This window comes from Mesoplodon bidens (genome assembly GCF_964165515.1).
Source record: "Mesoplodon bidens genome assembly, chromosome: 8".
In the NCBI taxonomy this organism is placed as follows: Eukaryota; Metazoa; Chordata; class Mammalia; order Artiodactyla; family Ziphiidae; genus Mesoplodon; species Mesoplodon bidens.
Window position 1 is genome coordinate 106,355,920 of NC_138165.1, and position 21,948 is coordinate 106,377,867.

The window sequence follows — 21,948 nt, forward strand, 5'->3', positions numbered from 1 at the left end:
TGGGTTTCTACCCCTGCTGCTTTCCTCACACTACCCAGGAGTACCTAACTCTGAAATATGATCCATGTTGACCTACAGGCTATTCACCAGAGAGCCAAGAATGGTTGAAAGCCTTTATTACAAAGGTACCATCAAAAAGGAAACTACCTTGTCTAATAAAAGAAACTCAGATTACCAGAGATTAGCAGTAGAGGAATGATTCCCAGGTGGGGAGGACAGCTGGACCACATGGATAGTCTCCATTTGGACATCCCCTTCCTCCTTACTAACCACGACTCCCTCTGCCCACTGACCTGGGTGCTGAGAGGACTTGTCATCACTTTGGTCCAAGTATGGTGCCCATAATCCTTTGCTTAGTACCTCAAGCACAACTGAGACCAGACTTTTGAACAGGACTTTACTTAAACCTTAGAGGGTAGCAAAAGGAAGAGCATCGGAGCGTAACAAAGCATCAAGAAGTGTCCTGCTTTCCACTGCTCCCAGATCCAGGCCCACCTAGGTTCTGACCTGTCCCCACACTGAGCATCACCCGGGCGCCCACACCTCAACATCTGCCCTTCAGAAGTCCAGACCTAAGAGCTTCTGGAAAGACACCTTGGCCTACTTCTTTCATTTTGCACTTCCCATCTGAGGACTTTCCCCTTCCCAGAAAGAGTAACATTAGGAAGGTTCATTCCCTTTAGAGAAGCATATGCCCATGTCTCACCCTACACGAGAGTTGTCTTGCCAGTGCACTACAGTGGCAGTATCATTGCTGCACACTAACAGAAGCCAAAGATCATTTGGTTATACATCTAGTAGGAGACCTAGTCTGCTCCTCTCCTGCCACATACGTAGCACTGGCCCCTGAGGTGACTTAAAGCATTACATCACTTTGTGTTCTGCTGCACTTCTAACCTTGCACAGGGTATTTTATTGCAAAGGACGCTTTGCAATCCTTACCGCAGGTGGGACCCCACCTTATACCCCATGCCCACACAAACTCCCTATTGACCAGGGATAGAAAGACTGAATCCTAGGCTCTGGTCACTTAGGTCCTTGGGTGGGGAAATAGGCTTTACAATCCAGAGTCTTACTTTAAGCACCATGGGAGAGCATCACGGCCCTTTGCTATATGGACCTGCTGGAATTCCATTTCTGTCCTGCCTTGCAGGAGGGCCAAGGGGACAGATACATGTATAGAGATGTAAATCCTGTATGTTCTCCTGTTCTCCCGAGACCCTCAGGAGGCAGCCTGGCACTTGCCTACCCTTTTTGTACTGGACCACTCCTTTCAACCATTCTTCTCACCTTGAGTTGTCTTTCTCAGCTTTCTAGCTACTGGTCTTGCAGTTGTTCTCTCGTGTCAGGCCTTCTCTAGCCTTTTGGAATTTGACTTCATCTCAGACTCAGTACCTTAATTTAAACCCCCAAATTCAGCTCCTCATATTCTCTTAGCCCATTGGTTATGCTTTTCCCTGTTTCGTTCAGTTCAAAAAACTGACCCCTGAGGTACCGTGTTTCAAAGGGATGGCCTTCCTAAATATCGAATACTGTAGTGTAAGAGGCAACTCACACTTATTCAATAATTAGGAAAATTTAATCTATTAGTTGTTAGAAACATATGCCACATGTAGGTTAAAAATAAGATTTATGGGGCTTCCCTGGTGGCGCAGTGGTTGAGAGTCCGCCTGCCGATGCAGGGGACACGGGTTCGTGCCCCAGTCCGGGAAGATCCCACATGCCGCAGAGCGGCTAGACCCGTGAGCCATGGCCGCTGAGCCTGCGCATCCGGAGCCTGTGCTCCGCAGCAGGAGAGGCCACAACAGTGAGAGGCTCGTGTACCGCAAAAAATAAATAAATAAATAAATAAGATTTATGGGAATTCCCTGGTAGTCCAGTGGTTAGGACTCGGTTCTCTCACTGCCAGGGCTCTGGGTTCGATCCCTGGTTGGGGAGGTAAGATCCTGCAAGCCATGTAGCATGGCCAAAACAAGCAAACAAACAAAAAACAAAAAAGCAAAACAAAAAAAAACTATGTGCAACATTTAATTTAATCAAAAATTAAATTGTTTTTAAAATCTGTTCCTTGTATTCTAGAAGAGAACCCCTGATAACTCTAACATAGATTTTGAAAAAGAAAAATTCCACTTCAGGGCCGTTTTCTACTTGGATACATTTCTGGGTTTTGTCTCTGACATCTTTATGATGCCCAGTGCTTCGAATACTATTCCTCCTACACTCCTCTTCTCTGTAAAATCATTTCTAATCCTGGTTTTGAAACACTGATTTTTCCTCTTGAAGTCGCTTATGTCAGAGGGCATTCTGACCTCAGGCAAATACCAGGCAACCTAAGTACTTGATCTCAGACAAATCCTATTTTCATAGCCTGGTCCTTGATAATGAACCTGGGAAGAGAAATGGAGAATTCTGTAGAACCATCAGCTCATAAGGAGGTGCATGTCTTCTCCATTCATCTGGGGCATTGGTGAGTGAACAGTTTTAGCTGTCCTTGTTGTATGGTCATTTTTTACTGAATCGTACCTTGACTCAAGAAATCCAAGTAACTGAATAGTCATGCGAAGCCTCTGGCATCGAAGTGGGCTTCTGGGATGCTTGCCAATGAGTTCCTGTTTTGAGGACACAGAATCGAAGTGGAAAGATTAAGTGGAGACACAGCTCCACCCCTCTAAGTCTTATTCCTATGTTCCATTCAAATCTTGCTAGCCTGATTCCTGTGGGGTCTGGGCTTTGGAAATTCTCTCTTTTTCATGGATGTCTCAGTGCACCTTGTTAAACCAAATTTGGACTATGGCCTGTTCATCTGCTTCCAGCTCTGCTGATTGGTTCCAGTTTCCTTGCTCATTAAAGCCAAGATAATCTGGCACCCACCACTCAGGCATCCTCAAGTATCTGGCACCAAGGTAAACCTGGAAGCCAGCTAAGAAGCCTCAGTGATCCAACACACTCATTGCGTGATGCGAGGCAGTTGTGGTCCCAGAAAGGGCACTGGAATAGGAGCAGAACTGGGTTCTTGTCTCATCATCATGTAAGTTTGGGCATGTCTGTGATTTCTCTGAAAATATCTTTCTCCAGCTATATATGTGTTTGGACTAGACAATTTCTCAGGTGTCTGGCAGTTCCAAAATACTGAGTATATGAAAAGCTAAAGGAGCAAAGCTCCATTTGTGCCTATTGTTGCAAAAACACAACCTAGCTTTAAAGGTATTAGCAATAAATGCCTAAAGTTGCATATGCTACTGATGCTTTTCCACAAAAGTAGATAGTGTGACAACAAAATAAGAAGAGCACAGCCCATATTCTGGAGGTAAGAATTAACCTCTCTAGGCCTCACATTTCCCACCCTGTAAAACAGGGATAATAACGGCTAATTTTAAATTGCCTGGAAGATTAAATGAGATAATCCCTGGTACTTAGGACTGTGCCAGACAAAAAGTAAGTGCTCACTGAAATTATTATTAATATAAGAATGGAATGATTAAAATTGATATGGAATTTTAGTAAGCTTATGCTGAAATAATAAATATTTAATTGCTGTTCAAAAGTCAAAGTGGGAACAGAATAGAGAATCCAGAAACAGACCCACACGTATATGATCACCTGGTTTTCAACAAAGGTGTCCCTTCAGTGTAGTAAGGAAAGGATGGGTTTATCACTGGTGCTGGATCAATTGAGTATCCATATGGAAAATAAAAATGAACTTTGACTCCTACTTCACGCCGTACATAGAAATCAATTTCATGTGGCTCATAGTGTGAAAGGTAAAACATTAATACTTCTAGAAACGTTAACACTTCTCTAGAACGTAACATAGAAAAATAAACTCATGACCTTAGCAAAGATTTCTTAAGTAGGACACAAAAAGCATTAACCTTAAAGGAAAAGAGTGATAAATTATATTTCATTAAATTTAAGAACTGTTCATCGAAATTAAGAAATTAAGATAGTGAAAAGGCAAGTCACAGAGAAGAAGATATTTGTTATATATATATATGTGGTATATATATATATATATATATATATATATATATATATCTGCAAAAGACTCAATTATTGAGAATATGTACAGCTGAACAAGCACTTTACTAAAGAAGATAGCCAACTGCCAAAAACATATGAAAAACGCTTAATATCATTAGTCCACAGGGAAAATGGAAATTAAAACCACAGTAAGATATTGCTATGTTCCTATAAGAATAGCTAAAAAATTTTTTAATTGACAATACCAAATGTAGTGAGGATATGGATCAATTAGAACTCTCATACACTGAGTAGGGGAAAAGTCAGGTGCATCTACTTTGAAAAACTGTTGTACAGTATGTAATAGAGCTGAATAGATTCATACTCCATGACCCAGCAGTTTCATTCTTAGATAAATACCCAACAGAAAGGAATACATATGTAGAAGAATGCTCATAGCAGCATTATTCATAATAGCGAAAACTAAAAACAACCCAAGTCTCTATCAACAATAAAAAGGATAAATTGTGCTATACTCTTACAATGGAATACTCCACAGCAATGGTACAGAGTAAATTCAGACGCAACATGGATGAATCTCAAAAACACACTGAGCAAAAGAAGCCAGATACACACACAAAAAATACATACTGTACTAATCCATTTATGTAAAGTGCAAAGAAAGGCAGAACTGACCTATGGTTATAGATTACAGAGGTCAGAAAAAGCAGTTATCTTTGGTGAGTATAGAGACTGAGGAGGCACAAGAGAAGCTTCTGGAATTCTGATTATGTTCTATTTCTTGAACTGGTGGGGGAGGGAGGTGTTCACTTTATAAAAATTCACTGAACTATATGCTTAAGCTTTGTATACTTTGTGTATTTTATGCCTCAATTAAAAAGTTTATTTTAAAGAGCAAAGGAGTGCCCCCAAAGTGGAAACAACCCAAATGTCTGAAATATATTCAGCCATGGAAAGAAATGAAGTACTGATGCAGGCTACAACATGAAGGAACCTGGAAAACATTATGCTAGGTGAAAGACAATCACAAAAGACTGTACATGTATCATAAGATTCCATTTAAATGAGATGTCCAGAATAGACACATCTACACAGACAGAAAATAGATTAGTGGTTGCAGGCAACCTGTGGTTAGGAAGGTTGGGGAGAAATAGGGAGTGACTAAAAACAGATATGGAGTTTCTCTTAGGGTGATGAAATGTTCTAAAATTGATTATGGTGTTGGTTGTGCAACTCTGAATACACTAAAAACCATTGGATTGTACACTTTGAGTGAATTGTATATGAACGAAATCTCAAGCTGCTATGAAACCAAAAGCCAAGGGTTACTGATAACTGTGGAATGATTAAAACCCCATAGGAAAAGGCTGTACCGTGTGGCCCTATGGCATGATAGTTAAGAACACTGATACTGGAGTCCAACAATGCTCTAATCCTAGCTCTGATGTTTACTGTGTGACATCGGGCAAATCGTCTAACCTCTCTGAGCCTGAATGTTTTCATCTGTAAAATATGAATATTAATAGTATCTACTCCATAAAACTTACATGAAGGTGATTCATTTAATCAAGAAATAGTTGAATATCTTCCATTTGCCAGGTCTAATCAGTGATAACTGTTGTTATAATTGGCCAGGAGATTTTGCATCTGAAGAGTCTTTACTCCATTTTAGTGATAGAGGTGACAAGTAAATTTGAGAGTGTGTCCTGAGGACGGGACATCTTTGCCCTACTGTACCACACCAGCATCTATTGCAAAATGCAAAAGAAATGTTCATTTTAGTGCCACTAAGTTATTAATATTGAATTATATACTGCTATTAAGAAAAGGAAGTATGTAATACATTTACAGAGGATTTCCATCCAGAAGTACTAAAACTATGAACAATTGATGATTAAAGGATTGGCATTTAGTTACCTAGAAAATTTAGCAGTTCAGCATATTTTATATGAAAACCGAGTCATAACCACAATTGATACATGGATAATTTAAAAATAGAAAGTGACCATTTGTTACAGGAGTGCGTGACAGGGTTTTTATTTCAGTGAATATGTATTGTTCCCATACATGGTCTTAAAATGTGTGTTCTGCAAAGTCACCGTATAATCCTTTTTAAATGTTACATTGAGAGTGCTCATAGCCTTCAGGAGTTGAGAAAGAAGCAATTATAAGTTAGTCAAGTACCTGACACTAAGAGGCAAATCCCATAAAGTAAGGGTTAAGAGCTTAGTTTTGGGAGTCTGACCTGCCTGGGCCTCAGTTTCCTCATCTGTAGAAAGAAATCTGTGTCATGGCATTGGGAGCATAGAGTGAATTAATACAAATGAAGTGCTCTAACAAGCAGGCAGTTGATAACGCTATTGTTATGGGAGAACCAGTATGGTGGATTCATATCATGAATGTGCATAAGTTATGGATATAATTTTTGCTTAACTTTTCTGAAGCTTTAGGGAATTAGAAAACAGTTTCTCCTTAATGCAAAGAGATTAATTAATGAAACTGAGTAATTAGATCCCAAAAGAGCTGATTAGGTATGGTGAAAAAATAACGAACCCAGGGCCTCCCTGGTGGCGCAGTGGTTGAGAGTCCGCCTGCCGATGCAGGGGACACGGGTTCGTGTCCCGGTCCGGGAAGATCCCACATGCCGCGGAGCGGCTGGGCCCATGAGCCATGGCCGCTGAGCCTGCGTGTCTGGAGCCTGTGCTCCGCAACGGGAGAGGCCACAGCAGTGAGAGGCCGCGTACCGCAAAATAAATAAATAAATAAATAAATAAATAAATAAATAAATAAATAAATAAATAAATAAATAAATAAATAAATAAAAAATAACGAACCCAAACAGACTTGCCCAGAATGAGAGAAAAGCCACTAAGGGGTTTTGTCACCAGGATATAAAGCTTTTAGAAGCTTTTACATCTCAGAATTCAAGGTGACTATGAAAGTTGCTTTAATTTTAGCTGAAAGGGAGGTTGGGATTGGATTAAGCAGTTGTTGATAGCTTAACATTTTGTGAATAGGCATTTAAATACGCATAGATGTTTATATTTGAAAACTGTACATCTCTTTTAAATTTGGCTTTTAAGAGTCTAGTAATTGTTTTGTTAATAGAGAGGCTTTTTAAAAATAGAGAAATCCACAGTTGAGTGTGAAAACATGCTGAGATTTGGTTTTCAAACTTACATCTTTGGGAAGCCAGTCTGCTGGAATCCTACAAGCCTCCCTGCGCTCCTGCAAGCAAGAGAAATAGGTTCCTCATGGTGACCATACGCACTGAACCTCTAAAGTGGTGGCAAAAGCCTCAGGCTGCTACAAACTGGAGTCACATTTCTGGCATGGAAATAGTTGTTTCCTATTCAGCAGAGGTGGGGTATGCCCAGTTCCTGCTCCTTCGTTTACTGGGCTCACCTTCATAGAACCTGCCTGCAAAGTGCTGAGCTGCCGTCATCCTCCGGGACAGGTGGCTGATGAGCTGCTCCCTGCTCTTGCTGCCTGCTGCCTGGGGTGGCCAGTGGTGCTTTTCTCTTGCTGTGTGGTGGGGAATCAGGGATAGGGTGGGTGCTGAGGGGGAACACAGCACTTTGTTGGTGTTTCTTTATTTTAAAAAAACCCAAAACTGTGAACCAAGTAACCCATTTATGATATAAAAATTAGAATTTATATATAAGCAGAAAGAGAAAGTTATAATCCTACCACTCAGAGAAAACCATTGTTACCATCTTGATATATTTCTTTCCAGACATTTTTAAGCCAGTTTACGTTTTTTATTTTATACTTTTTATCTTTATTCCTCTTCCAGCCTTTGAAATCTGGAAACATTACCAATGTGTATGATGTAGAAAGGAACAGTCCCCATATCCTCAGCCTCCAGGGATCATCACTGGGGACATTTTAATTCTGTTCTTTGTAAGTGGTAACCCTCTCCTGCCTCTGTTGGCTTGTCTTTCTTTTAGAACTTGTAGCTAGTTTTACTTAACTGGATTTTTACTTTTTAAACTTTTTTCTTTCCTTGACTTCAACCTCTGCAAACCTTTTTTTTTTTTTTTTTTTGAATTTTTGGATAGAGAATGTTGAACATGCACAAAAGCAGACAGAATAGTATAATGAAACCCCTTGTTTCCCTCTCACAGCCCCGTCAACCCTGAAGCCATGGCCATTCCACCCCAATCACATCCCACGTACCCCATGCCCCACTCCCAGCCCTTATGTGGACCTGCTAACTTTGTAACTGCCTCCAAAGGTCCTCCTCGGCCCGTCTGACTTCACTCTCTTTTGGCAATGAGGAAGGATCAAATGCCTTCCCTCCTGCCCTCAGAACTTCTCATGAGCCGGTACTCGGCTCCCTGTCACAGGTCTGACCGGCTGACCTGGGCTTTCCCCGCTCCTGGAAGTTCCCAGACGTTGGGTGTGCCAGCCTCACATGTTCAGCTCCTCATTCCTTTCCTGTTAATGAAGGAGGCCATCGCTCAAATCATTTGGAAGGGGAAAAGTGGAATTTACTACCTGGGTGTTCCTCTTCCATGCTGTTCATATAAATTTAAACTTAGATTCCTGAGAATTAGATTGAACATGACAAAAATTGCTGTGTGGGCAGTTTAGTTGAGTACTTGCAGATTGATAGAGCCCTTTGTAATAATGAAGGAAAAAGGTTCTCTAAGCTGCTTGGTTCCAGAAGGTGAGCTCACCAGTTAAGGAGTTTGTAACTAATGCTCCTCATTAACCCTTTGCTGGGTGGCAAAAAGAAAGTACAAAAAAAATAGTCCACAGACTCTTCAAATCCTGGCCTTCAGGAGAACCTAAGAAATCATCTTGTACAACCCCTTTCTCATGCCTGGGGACCTTACAATGCATTCAGATTTACTTGTCCCAGAATTTTTTACATTGACTCCTTTTAAGCTTTTGAAATATTCTCAAACCATCACCACATCATGGCCATGGACTTCTGCCATGGCTGCTGTACCAGTGGTCAACTTTTGCATTTGATTACATAACCAAATACCACACAGAACTGGAAGACGTCAGAGTTTGAGTTGTCCCTCTTACCTGGCAGCCCAATCAGTGTTTCCACCAAAGTCAAAGGGAATTTGCTTACCCCAACTAAAAGATGGAGTTTGTTGTGTGACCACAAGGTGATCCAAGCCCAATTGCTTCTCAACAATGGAGTCTGTCTCTAAAATTCAGTGGGATCAAAATAAGGTCAGGACCTGCATTCTGGCTGGATGTGCTGCCCTACATGAGGCCCCTCCATGCTGGGGATGTCTGGACAGCAGAAAGTCCCTTCCTCTCAGTCCTCTTGGTTGTATTACCCTTTCTGAGCTCTCAGAACACTGTTTTCTCACTCTCTTAAGACGCGTTGTTGGGAAAACTGGCCGCATGGTCAAGAGGGTGACCGAAGCAAGAGCAGCATGTTCCCGTCATGCAGACTGGATAGAAACCAGTCTGTGGGACAGGAAGCCCAATATCTGTTGCATGTGTCAGTGTGTCTAGTAGGTTATGCTTCTTTTCATCATCTACCTTTGTTTACCAAATGTATTACATCACTGAAGGATTGCTTAACTTGATTTGCCTGTCAGTGCCATTCCTGAGAGATTGTGGTCTTCTTCAGGCTTACTGTTTTCAGTCCAGTGTGACCTTGGGTGCACTAGTAGAACCATGGTATGCAGGATGAAGGTGCTGACAGCATGAGGAAGTGAATGTGGTATATTCAACTAATGTCATTTCTCTGCTTAAAACTCCCTAGTGGTTTCCCACCGTACTTGAAATAAAATCTAAATGCTTCGTCCTGGCCCATCAGGGCATCTCTCATTGGGCCACCATCTACCTCACTAGCCTCTTAGCTTCCAATTCTCTCCTTTCCAATCTTCTATTCCTTAGATGCACCCAGCTTGCTCCTACCTTCAAACCTTTGCTCTGGTTATTCTCCTGCCCGGGATGCTCTCCCCCATGTCATCATGTGACATCCTTTTTGTACACAGGTCTCAGTCTATTTCCTCAGAGAGACCTTTCCAAACTAAATCCGAGGTAGGTCCCAGGCATTCTCATCACCTCACCCTGTTTTTTGTTTTGTTTTGTTTTTAATTTATTATTATTAGTTAATATTTATTTATTTGCCTGCATCAGGTCTTAGTTGCAGCACATGGGATCTTTGTTGCGACATGCAGGATCTTTTGTTGTGGCACGCGGGCTCTTCGTTGCAGCATGTGGGCTTCCCTCTAGTTGTGGCACGTGGGCTCAGTAGTTGCGGTACACTGGCTCTCCAGTTGTGGGGCATGGGCTTAGTTGCTCCGCGGCACGTGGGATCTTAGTTCCCTGACCAGGGATCGAACCTGCGTCCCCTGCATTGGAAGGCAGATGCTTAACCACTGGACCACCAGGGAAGTCCCCTAACCCTGTTTTATTTTCTTCAAAGTCCTTTTTACTATGGTAAGTAATCTTATCATTTATTTGTTTGCTTATTGTCTTTCTCTCCCCACGAGAATGTAACCTCCACGAGAGAAGGGAGCTTGTCAATCTTGTTTACTTGTATGTCTCCAGGGCCTAGATAAAAAAAGTACCTGCCACATAGTAGGAGCCTAATACATATGTGTTGAGTGGCTAGTTGAGTGAATGTAGGTGGTTATTAGGAGCATGTCTGGGAGGAGGATGTTGAGGATTACGATGGTGACTCACAGCCAAGCCACGTAGCTATTTAGCCCGAAGGAGAGAAGATGCAGGGGGCTACGTGCTAACTATGTAAACATTCAAAGCTGGTGCTATCCCCAAAGTAGAGCCTGCCCTGCTGGAAGAGATCTGCCACTTCACTCATTTCTCGAAGCCAGACTGCTATCCTCTGAGGAGATGGGCTTGTTCTGGGCAGCCCCATGGGGTAGAACTGGGCCACCAAGTGGGAACTCTAGGAAGATGTATTTTGGCTTTACAGGGGGAGATTTTTTTTTACATTGTCATTGCTGTCTGAGGGTGGAGTGGACTACACTAGCGAGTAGTGGTTTCTCAGGCACGTCAGGTGTGCAAGCATAAGTTGGACACACTCTGGGAAGGCCCAGTGTGGGGAGGTATGGGGGTCTAACTCTACACGGTTAGACCAGGCAGGGTTTACAAGCCCTTTCAACCCGGAGCGGCAACAAGTCTACCCTATGTTTTTATTTTCTTATTCATTCAGTAAATGTCATATACCAGCTGTGCGCTCAGGGTTTCCCCCGCCCTTCATGCTTCCCCCTTACAGGGTTGGGGTGGGGGAGATACCTACCTCAGGCCCCCCTTGCAGTGAGCGGTGGGGGTTTGGGGTCGGGGGAGGGCTGCAGGGAGGGTGTCAGAAGTCGGGAGGGGGGAGCCTGGTCTAGGTCATCAGGGAAAGCCTGCCAGAGGGCGTGGGCTTTACACAGTGGTCTGCAGAACTGGTGGGGGTCATCCGGAAGAGAAACGGAAAAACACCCTGAGGGAGAAGAGTGTGGAGCCTGATGGGTTTGAGCAGCTTAAGAAGTTCTGTTTCTGGCACTTAAGGGCTTGGGGCCAGGAAAGTTGAACGTGCTCAGGGCAGACCCACGTGGTAAAGAATTTTGTCACTATTACTTCTTTGTGAAGCAGTGATAGAGCGCAGTGTGCAGGGGGAGGGGTGGGAGAAACAAGCCGGGGGTGCTGGAACGGTGGCAGAAGCCAGCCCAGTAAGGCCTCGGAAGCCGGGTCTGGGCTGCGTGCCCGGGGCAGTGAGGGCCCCGCAGGGTTTAAACAGTGGAGTGACAAGGGGACTTGTATTTTGGAGAGAGCACTATCCTCAGTGTGGAAAACGGGTTTGAGAAATGGCGGGGAGAGCCACACAGAGCTTGTCAGATCATCCTTGAAAGAAGCAGTGGTGGCCCTGGCTAAAGTGGTGATGTGGAAAGAAGAGACATGAGCAGATTTCAGAGATGTTTGGGAGGGAGTTCAGCGATCGATCAACACAGGCTGAGACAGACCTGGGGTTTTTCAGTTTGGGGCAGTTGTGGCGCCTTTTTTGGTTTAGTGGAGATGATCCCATTTCCTGGGACGGAGAACACAGGAAGAGAAATGGTTTTGCTGGAGCTGGGGACTTTTGGAGGCGTGAGTCTGAGGTGCCTAGGGGACAGCTAAATGGCAGTTCCCAGTAGACCCTTGTGTACATCAGTCTGGAGCTCAGGTCTGGGCTGATGGCACCGACTGAGGAGCCTAAAGCACAGAGTTGATGCCTGAACTCCTGGGAGTGGACGAGACAGCCCAGGGAGAAAGGGTAGGATTGGAAGAGAAGGCAGCCGGGTATGCCAGCATGTAAGGAACAAGGAGAGGAAGAGGAGCCTGAGAAGGGGCAGGCACCCAGAGTGGGGCCTGGAGCCAAAGGAGGGAGAAATCACCAGGCCCCACATGCCCTCTAAAGGTCAGGCCAAGACACGCCTAAAAAGGTTTGGACATTAGGGACCTGGACAGAAGCAATTATTTTTTGCTTTTGCTAAATGAGGTATATTTAGCAACGTTGTTCCCCTATATTCTGGACTAAAAGGGGTGCCCCTACTGGGTCAAGAAGAGCCTCTGTCACCACAGTCCAATCTCAGCAGCGGGTAAAGGTGAACTCAAGTGACCGAAGTCTGGAAGGCCCTGGTCTCACTCCTGGTAAGGGAGGCGTGATACTTTCCCACCTGTAACAGCCTTGACCCTTTCAGGTACTTAGGACAGTCACTCTGCCACCAGGTAGAGATGACTGTAAACTAGAAATGTAGAAAGGAACTGTTAGATCTTAAGGACTTATAATTAAATAGAACTAGAGTTGATGGCTGAGTGGTTGTTCTGTAATCAGTCCCTGTTACGAGTGGCTAAAGAGATTGGCAGTGGGAACCAGGATGTGGCTGCGAACAGGGCTGGGAGAAGTCTCAGACAGGACTTCTGAATCCATAGCCAAGAATGTGGCTTCTATTGAATCATAAGAGATAGGGAGAGATTTCTAGCTGTGACCCACTGAGATGAAAAATTGGGTTGTATCATCTTGTCCTGGAGTTACCGTAACAGTGGTTGGGGGGCAGGGGGTGGTAATAAAAGGAACAAAGGCTCTGAGTCTGACGTGGTTATGAATCCAGGGTTTACTGCATACTAGCCAGGTAACCTTGGACAAGTGACATGGAACCTCTCTGAGCCTCAGATGATTCATTTGTGAAACACGGTTTATATGGCTATTGTCAAAGGTACATTAATGTGTGTGGAGCCCCTGGCACAAAAGAGATATTCAGTAAATGGTCACCACTGCCATCCTTATCATTTTTTTCATCATTATTGTCAACATTACGTTCATGTAGTTGTTACAGATTACAAAACACTTTCACATGTTCTCGCTGAAGTAAAAACAGATTTCAGCTCACTTCGCTCCCACAGAATGAGGTTTTGCAACCTTTGTCATAGCACTGGTAATACCGTATTATCACCACATTGGTGTATCTGCCAACCGCATTAGACTGTGAGCGCCTTAAACAGAGGGATCCTCTGATGGATGCCCAGTGCTAGAGTAATCTAGTGGGTCCGCTTCCATGCATCGTGGATCCACATAAGGAAGCACTTTCTCACGACCAGAGCCCTTCAGAAGTAGAGCGAGTGGCTTCAAGATGTGAGCTCTCCCCGACCCCCCGCCGGGGGTATGTCAAGGGCCACCTGGCAGGGACATAGTTGAAATGTGGCTGAGCTGATTGGGAGGCTGGCTTAGAAGAGATGGTTCTTAAGCCCCTATTTGCATCCTGTTAGTGCTTTAATTGGATGAAGCAGTTCCGGTGTCCACTCAAGTCCATTCACAGGAGCATTTGCGGACTTCCCTGGTGGCGCAGTGGTTAAGAATCTACCTGCCAGTGCAGGGGACACGGGATCAGTCCCTGGTCTGGGAAGATCCCACGTGCCACAGAGCAGCTAAGCCCATGCGCCACAACTACTGAGCCCACACGCCACAACTGCTGAAGCTTGCGCGCTCTAGGGCCCACGTGCCGCAACTAGTGAGCCCGCATGCTGCAACTAAAGCCCTTGCGCCTAGAGCCTGTGCTCCGCAATAAGAGAAGCCCCCACAATGAGAAGTCTGCGCACTGCAATGAAGAGTAGCCCCCTCTCACCGCAACTAGAGAAAGCCCTCTCGCAGCAACGAAGACTCAACGCGGCCAAGAAAATTAATTAACTAAGAAAAAAGAGGAACATTTGCATGTGTTTAAGTTTGTAGGCCCTGTGCACAGTGAGCCAGACGTGGCCGGCCTTGAGGACTCTTCCTTCCTGTGCTTCCCCAGCTCTTCAGAACTCACAGGACTCACCTTAACCCCAGTAGATGAATATTTTTTAATGTAAAAAATTTTTCAGCGTATAATTTTATATGGAAGACAGTGCGTTTTTAAACATCAAATTGGTCCTGGATGTTTTGGCAGCATTTACTACATAACCTTTTGAATTTATATTTTCTCTTTCATAGAATAAAAACTTCAGTGGCACTACCTCAGGAGTTCTGCAAGTTCACATTATGTAAATATATGTAATAAAATATTTACTTAGGGTTTCCATAAAAAAGGTCCGAAGGAGAGAATAAGAGAGCTTCTCTTTGCTGGTTTTAGAGGCTCTTCTGGGAATTCTGAAATTTAAGCCTCTCAAATATGTTTGGATTGGCCCCCTTCATGTTTTATCTCCTGTAATGAACTCTTTGTCAGTTTGTCAATTTTGACTAAGGACAGAAAGTTCATGTGTAGTAACAACACACAGACTGAATTTAAAATTATGGTTTATATCATGATGTAATAATCCTTCTCTTTTCCTTTAGTCAATATTTACCTGTTAGGCTAGTATATTATAATTCTGACTTCAAAAGAAGACACTTTATTTTACCTTCTCCAAGTGTTGGTTTTAGATACTTGTAATATCGAAACTGGGAGTTGTTGAGCTGTCTGAGACGCTTGGCCACATTCTCTTAGGGTTGAGTTCCTCGATCATTGCGGGGCAGGTTTCACTGCTCCCAGTGACCCAGCAGCACAGCTGCATGGCTCACATGATGAGGCAGCTGAACTTTGAGCCACGCTGGTTTTCCTCAGCTTTCCAGACAGCCCTCTCCTCTGTGGGAAATAAGTCTATTCTGTTATCCCATAGCAGCCAGTATTTCTTAGATGAACTTGGGTTTTCCCTGATGTATTAGTGTTACAGGACTGGGTGGAGAAACCCAATGCTGCCCTGTAGGAGTGTGAGACAGATGAGAGTGGGGAACCTTAAATTCTTTTCCATCCCAGAACCTCTTATTTTAACCACCCCAAGTTTAAACATTTTTCCATTTTAAAAACAGGGAAGGGCTTCCCTGGTGGCGCAGTGGTTGGGAGTCCGCCTGCCGATGCAGGGGACACGAGTTCGTGTCCTGGTCCGGGAAGATCCCACATGCCGCGGAGCAGCTGGGCCCGTGAGCCATGGCTGCTGAGCCTGCACGTCCGGAGCCTGTGCTCCGCAACGGGAGAGGCCACAACAGTGAGAGGCCCACGTACAGCAAAAAAAAAAAAAAAAAAAAAAAAAAAAAAACAGGGAAGAATCATCCCCCAGTGAAGAAGGAATAGGAGGACAATAAATGGCTACAAAATTTGAGGCTAAAATGTGAGATACCTTAAGACTGATTATCCAGGTAACCAGAGGAAAGAGTGGTGACGTGTCAGTAACTCTTCTGAGTCAACTTGGAAATCAGTCAGGATTCTTTTAGTGAGAATTCAAGTTCAGCTGGATCCTGGAGTTCAAATGAGGTCATCATGATTCTCCCTTTATTTCTTAGACCTATCATTTTCTATATTGGCATGATTGTGTGGCAAAAATGTTTCCTTGGCAGCTCCAGTCTAGGGTCCTGGGAGAGAGACCCTCTTTTCTGAAGCCCATATCAATCCCTGAAAACAGGCTCAGAATAAATCTATTGATACTTGAGTCACATGCCTGTGCCTAGACCAATCACTATGAACAGGAATGGAGTATAACGGAATTCCATCAAGCACATATTTAAATTATAAGCAAATTCACCTTTGTGCTTGTATCATCAGTGTGCTTCTGTCTGCCCATTATGCTTCCTCTCTGCAAACTATATGCCATTTCACGTGTGTACTCTTTTCCATACTCTGTCCATTATGTGCATTTTTGTGTGTGTATGTTTGTGTGTATATAATCACATATACTACATCTGATAGATGATTTATGGGATGTTCAAGAGGAAATCTTAAATGTATAACCTAACCAGCCCCCAAGCCCACTTTAGGTATGATGCCACCAGCCTGAGTCATCTGACCATGTCTCTGGTAGAACTCATAGAGAAGACAGGGCCTGTTGGAAAAACAACTCTACCAGGAAGGGAAAGGGCAATTCTAAAATGGAAAAAAAAGTAGGTCTTTTACCACAGTAGGCAAACAAATTGTTGATTCGTTCACTCAGCCAACATTGAGTGCCTATGGTGTGTCAGGCATTCTTGTAGGCACTGGGCCTACAACAGTGGACTTGACACAAAAGGCCCTGCCTTACTGGAGCCTGCACTGTATGGGCAAACAGTAAACACATGAGCCAGTAAAGATGTGCTGTGATATCTGATAGTGATGAAAGCTCTGAAGAGAAGACCACGAGAAGCATCTTCAGTTATGGATTAGGTGCTTTAATAGTATAGTTAGGGGGAACAGAGGGCAGAGAATCTCTTCTTGTCCTGGGATTCTCTTTCAGTTGACCCTTATAAGCTAGGAAGGATCTTGATGGGCAGATCCTGTTGTGATTATCATCCCAAGTGTAAGAAAAGGCATGAGCCAAGCAAGCATCTGAATGGGATGAGATAAGATACGTTCTGGGAATGGAAAGCAGTTTCCCACAACAACTGCATAGAGAGCATGTGGAGGATGAGCCATAAGGCTGGTGAGGTGGACTGAGGCGAGCCTGTGCAAGGGCACGCGTAACAGGCTAAGGGGCGACATCACCAGACCCATGGTTCCGAGAGGGGTATTAACAATAACGTGGAGGGCTAGGTGGGAGGGGATGGAATCAAGGTAGGAAGGCCAGCCATGGGGCTGAGGAAGGGCTGTGGCCGGGATAGACAGGAAGGGCGGTGCTTTCAGGGTCAGGGTCTGCAGGATTTAGGCGTTAATTCCTTCTAGTGAGCTGTAAGGATTTGTTCGTCATCCAAAATGAGTCTTCTTTTACAAGTCTGCTGATGTTTACTCAAAGACAAGAAGCCTTTAGAAATGGTAAACATTTGTAGAAATGGTTAATGTGATAAATGATTAATGGGATAAAAATGGTTAATGGTTAATGGGATAAAAATCTCATCGTCTGTTGGCGCACAATGAGGAAAGTAAATATAGGGCACACCTCAGTGGGTAAGTGGAGCACCGGGCCAGCCTGAAAATGGCAGCCTGTACTCCAAGCCCTGTGGCCTCTGGGAGGGACATGCCTTCTCGGCATGGATTCCCAGGAGGGCTTGCCCTTGCTTTCCATGCCAGGCTGATTAACCTTCTTGTGCATCTACAGGCAACTTTGAAGTGGGAGTTCACATCGCTGACGTCAGTTACTTTGTTCCTGAGGGATCAAGTCTGGATAAAGTGGCTGCTGAGAGAGCTACAAGTGTCTACTTGGTTCAGAAGGTAAAAATCAGTTTCCAGTTTCTTGGATTGAAAGATGTGCTTCTATTTAATCACCTTCCTTTGTTTGTTTTGTTTGTTTCTCCTTAAAAACATCCATGAGGGACAGCAATCTTGTCTGAACATCTTTTCTCACATCTAATAAGATCATTAAAAAATGGTTTTCCCTGGAAAAGTGTTTGCCCTCGGTTATTGTATGTTTTCCTGTTAGGCCCTTGTATGTCCAAGAGGAGCCAGACTGAGGCGTTCTCAAGGCAGGACACAGGCACTCATCTCAGGCCTTCAGACTGGCCCTGCCATGTAAGTAGCTCAGACAAGTGGTCAGCTTCAGAAAGAAACGAGGAACTTTCAAACTGTTGTTCCAAAGTGGGGCTCAGCAAACTCGGCCCACACTGGTCACAGTTTTTATAAAGTTCTTATTGCCATACAGTCACACCCATTCATTTACGTAATGTTTGAGGTGATGTCACACTACTGTAGGAGAATGGAATGAAAATTTACTAGTGGCCTTCTAAGACAAAGTTTTGAACTCTGGTGTAAAGAGTGGGAGCTGATCTGCTCTTGACCTGCCCTTTACAAGATAACCTGGTACATCCCAGAGATGCAGAAGCAAAGGGAGCCAAGTCTGGGCTTTTCCTCTTAGTCCTGATGTTGCCTCTCTCGGTAAGTCACCGAGTCTCTCTAGACCTCCTTTGACAAGTACTTAATGATGAGTGCCAGTCATCTGCCAGGCACTGCCCTAGGCCTGGTGGTGAATAAAAGACCAAACCTGAGTTATTCCCCCACTAGAGCTCATGAATTCTTCTCCAGGATTCGTCCTCCTCCATTTGACAGTCTGTCCATCTGCTTATTTGGCTCATCTTACATCACTGACTGTATCATGACTCTCACCTCCTAACTTCCTTGAATCTGGTGATCCAGTTTTGGATTGCTACATACACTGGCTTGAACCTTCCCTCCTCCCATGCCCTTGGGCATGACTTCTGATGTTTGCACTTTGACTGCACTTAGGTGAGGGGTATATCCCCTCCATCTACCCACATATTCCATGGCCTTCTGGCAGCTGGGAGCCCTTTACCTGGCCCCGTCTCTCAGGGGCGAGAAAGCAGCCCAGGTGTCAAACCTGCTCCATTCTGGGAACTTCCAAATGTCATCACCTAGAGAAAGGAGACAGCTACCCAGTCTCCCTCCACTGCCTGCTCTGACTGGCAGCTCCCACTGCCAGCACGCCTGTGTGCCCACACAGCTGGCAGAGGAAAAGCCAGGCTCTGAGCACTGCCCTCACTCGCAGCATGTCCTGGGAGGCCACTGTGCTTTGGGGTCCTCCCTCTCTAACTCCTGGGAAAATTCAGCCTGCTGCCTGCTCCGGATGGAAGTATCTCGTGGGGTGCCAGGCTGTAGGTGTGAGAACACCAGCAGCATAGGGATCCTGGAGAGGCCCTGGAAAGGCGGTTCTCTGAGCCCCTGACCTTTATGAACCTGCAGCTCTTGGCACAGTGCTGAGACACATCTGCAGGACAGCATGCCCCTGCTCTTAGTCGTCGCCGGCCTCTCTTCACTACCACCCCTTCCAAACAGGGGCTTGGGAAACTCATGCTCCTGAGCACACGCACCCCCACTTCCTGCTGTTTTCCGGTATGCACTGGCCCTTTTGTGGACATGCTGTCTAGACCCTGGCAAGCAGGCCACTAGGGGGGTCTGTGTGCTGCTCACTCTGAAAATGCCCCACCCCTAGAGTCCCAGGAACCTGACCCCATGCCTTTATCATGAGTGGGCCATGGCCGAAGGGAAAGACTAGTGTCATCTTGGCAGCGCTAAGGGTGGTAGCAGATCTTTTTAAGAGGCAGTGTTCTCCTGGGTTCTGGGTTCTTTTCCTAGCTAGAGATCTGAAAACGGTCCCTGACTACTTCACGTCGGTTCTCCTGGATGACCCTGTGGCACCACCGCCATACCTACCACCTCCCCATCACATCATTTCCTGGAATATACCATCTGCCAGGGGTCTATTCAGACACAAAGACAGGGGAACCACATTCCAAATGCATGATTGGCCTGAGGCCCAAGGCTTGTAAGTTCACCCAGCTATTACAGTATAATTTCGTTCCAAGTCTGAAGCCAAGGCTCTCTACAAATAGAGGCATCAACTTGTGTCAAGGGTTTCTTAGCCTCTCCCTCTTGCCTGTGGAGCCCACTTCTGCCAGAACTACCACAGCTTCAACACGGCCATCATCTAAGGTTTTCACCCATTCCATAAACCCAAGACCTTCTGTTGCTGTCCTCTGAGGCACAGTATTAGGACTCCTGGCACCTCAGCCATACCTGGCAGCATGTGTGACATGTGGAAGATGGACTTCCATACATACCTCTGCCAGGTCCAACAGACCATGTCATTTGGCCTTTGAATGGCCCAGCCGTCTGCTAGCAATAAAAGCACAGAATCTCTACTGAACAAAAGGGTTGCTGCACAGTGGAATCATCATTCATTTCCCCAACCCTGCCTTGTACAGATCCATTACTCCCCCACTTACATACATGGTCCTGGACCACTTACACCAGCAGTCTTCATGCTGGCCTCAGGAGGGATATGTTCTAGAATCCCTGGACTCCATTTCCAGCAAAGTGCCTATGTGGTGCCCACAAAGGTGTTGGCAGTTCTAGAACAGAAGTCTTCCAGGACAGTCCAAAAGTTGCTAGGATTTCTAGCATTTACCAAGTTCCTCTCACGTTTCCAACCTGTCCACCCCAATAACTAACCTCTCAGAAGGGAAGAGACAAAAATTAACTCAAAACGAATCACAGACCTCAATGTGAAATGTAAAACTATAAAACTCCTAGAAGATAACATTGGAGAAATTTTAGATGCCCTTGGCAATGACTATTTATTTATTTATTTATTTATTTATTTATTTATTTATTTTATTTTACGTTTACTTATTTTTGGCTGCATTGGGTCTTCATCACAGCATGCAGGCTTTCTTTAGTTGTGGTGAGCGGGGGCTACTCTTCATTGTGGTGTGTGGGCTTCTCATTGCAGTGGCTTCTCTTGTTGCAGAGCACGGGCTCTAGGCGTGAGGGCTTCAGTAGCTGCAGCACACGGGCTCAGTAGTTGCAGCGCATGGGCCCTAGGGTGGGCGAGCTTCAGTAGTTGTGGTGCGTGGGCTCAGTAGTTGTGGCGCATGGGCTTAGTTGCTCCACGGCATGTGGGATCTTCCCAGACCAGGGATCGAACCCGTGTCCCCTGCATTGGCAGGCGATTCTTAACCACTGCGCCACCAGGGAAGTCCAGCACTGACCTTTTAGATACAACACCAAAGGCACAATCTATGAAAGAAAGAATTGATAATCTGGACTTAATTAAAATTAAAAATTTATGCTCTGCAAAAGACACTGTCAAGAGAATGAAAAGATAAACCATAGACTTGGAGGAAATTTGCAAAAGACACATCTGATAAAGGACTATTAGCCAAAATATACAGAGTACTCTTAAAATTCAACAATAAGGAAATGAACAACCCATTTAAGAATAGGCAAAAGACCTTAATAGATATTTCACCAAAGAAGGTATACAGATGGCAAATAAACATATGCAAAGATGCTCCACATCATATGTCATTAGAGGAATGTAAACTAAAATAGTAATGATGCTACTACACTCCGATTAGACTGGCCAAAGTCCAGAACACTGACAACACCAAATGCTGGCAAAGATGTGGAGCAACAGGAACGCATTCATTGCTTATGACAATGCAAAATGGTACAGCCAGTTTGGAAGAGAGTTTGGCAGTTTCTTATAAAACTAAACATATTTTTACCATATGATCTAGTAATTGCACTCTTTGTTTTTACCCAAAGGAGTTCAAAATGTATGTCCATGCAAAAATCTGCACATGGGTGTTTATAGCAGCTTTATTCCTTTTTTTTTTTTTTGCGGTACGCGGGCCTCTCACTGTTGTGGCCTCTCCCGTTGCGGAGCACAGGCTCCGGACACGCAGGCTCAGCGGCCATGGCTCATGGGCCCAGCCGCTCCGTGGCATGTGGGATCTTCCCGGACTGGGGCACGAACCCGTGTCCCCTGCATCGGCAGGCGGACTCTCAACCACTGCGCCACCAGGGAAGCCCAACTTTATTCTTATTTTCTAAAATTTGGAAGCAACCTCCAAAATGTCCATCAGTAGGTGAATGGATAAACTGTGGTACATCCAAACAATGGAATATTATTTGACACTAAAAAGAAACCAACTATCAAGCCATGAAAAGACATGGTTCCTCCATAGGAACCTTAAATATAAATTACTAAGTGAAAGAAGCCAATCTTCAAAGGCTACATGCTGTAAGATCCCAACTATATGACTTTCTAGAAAGGTGAAAATTATGA

The 21,948-nt window shown here is 44.6% G+C and overlaps 1 protein-coding gene across 4 annotated transcripts in view; it reads left to right on the plus strand.

Annotated features, from left to right (window-relative positions):
• The window catches only part of DIS3L2 (DIS3 like 3'-5' exoribonuclease 2), a 382,646-nt gene that overhangs the window by 248,652 nt on the left and 112,046 nt on the right, over positions 1-21,948 (plus strand). For all 4 annotated transcript variants that reach the window (XR_014016571.1, XM_081243341.1, XM_081243343.1 and 1 more), the window contains one exon: positions 17,464-17,576. Coding sequence is in view for 3 of the 4 variants with exons in the window: in XM_081243341.1 (XP_081099467.1) it covers positions 17,464-17,576 (113 nt within the window). In the remaining variant the exon portion in view is untranslated. The remainder of the gene's footprint in view (positions 1-17,463; positions 17,577-21,948) is intronic.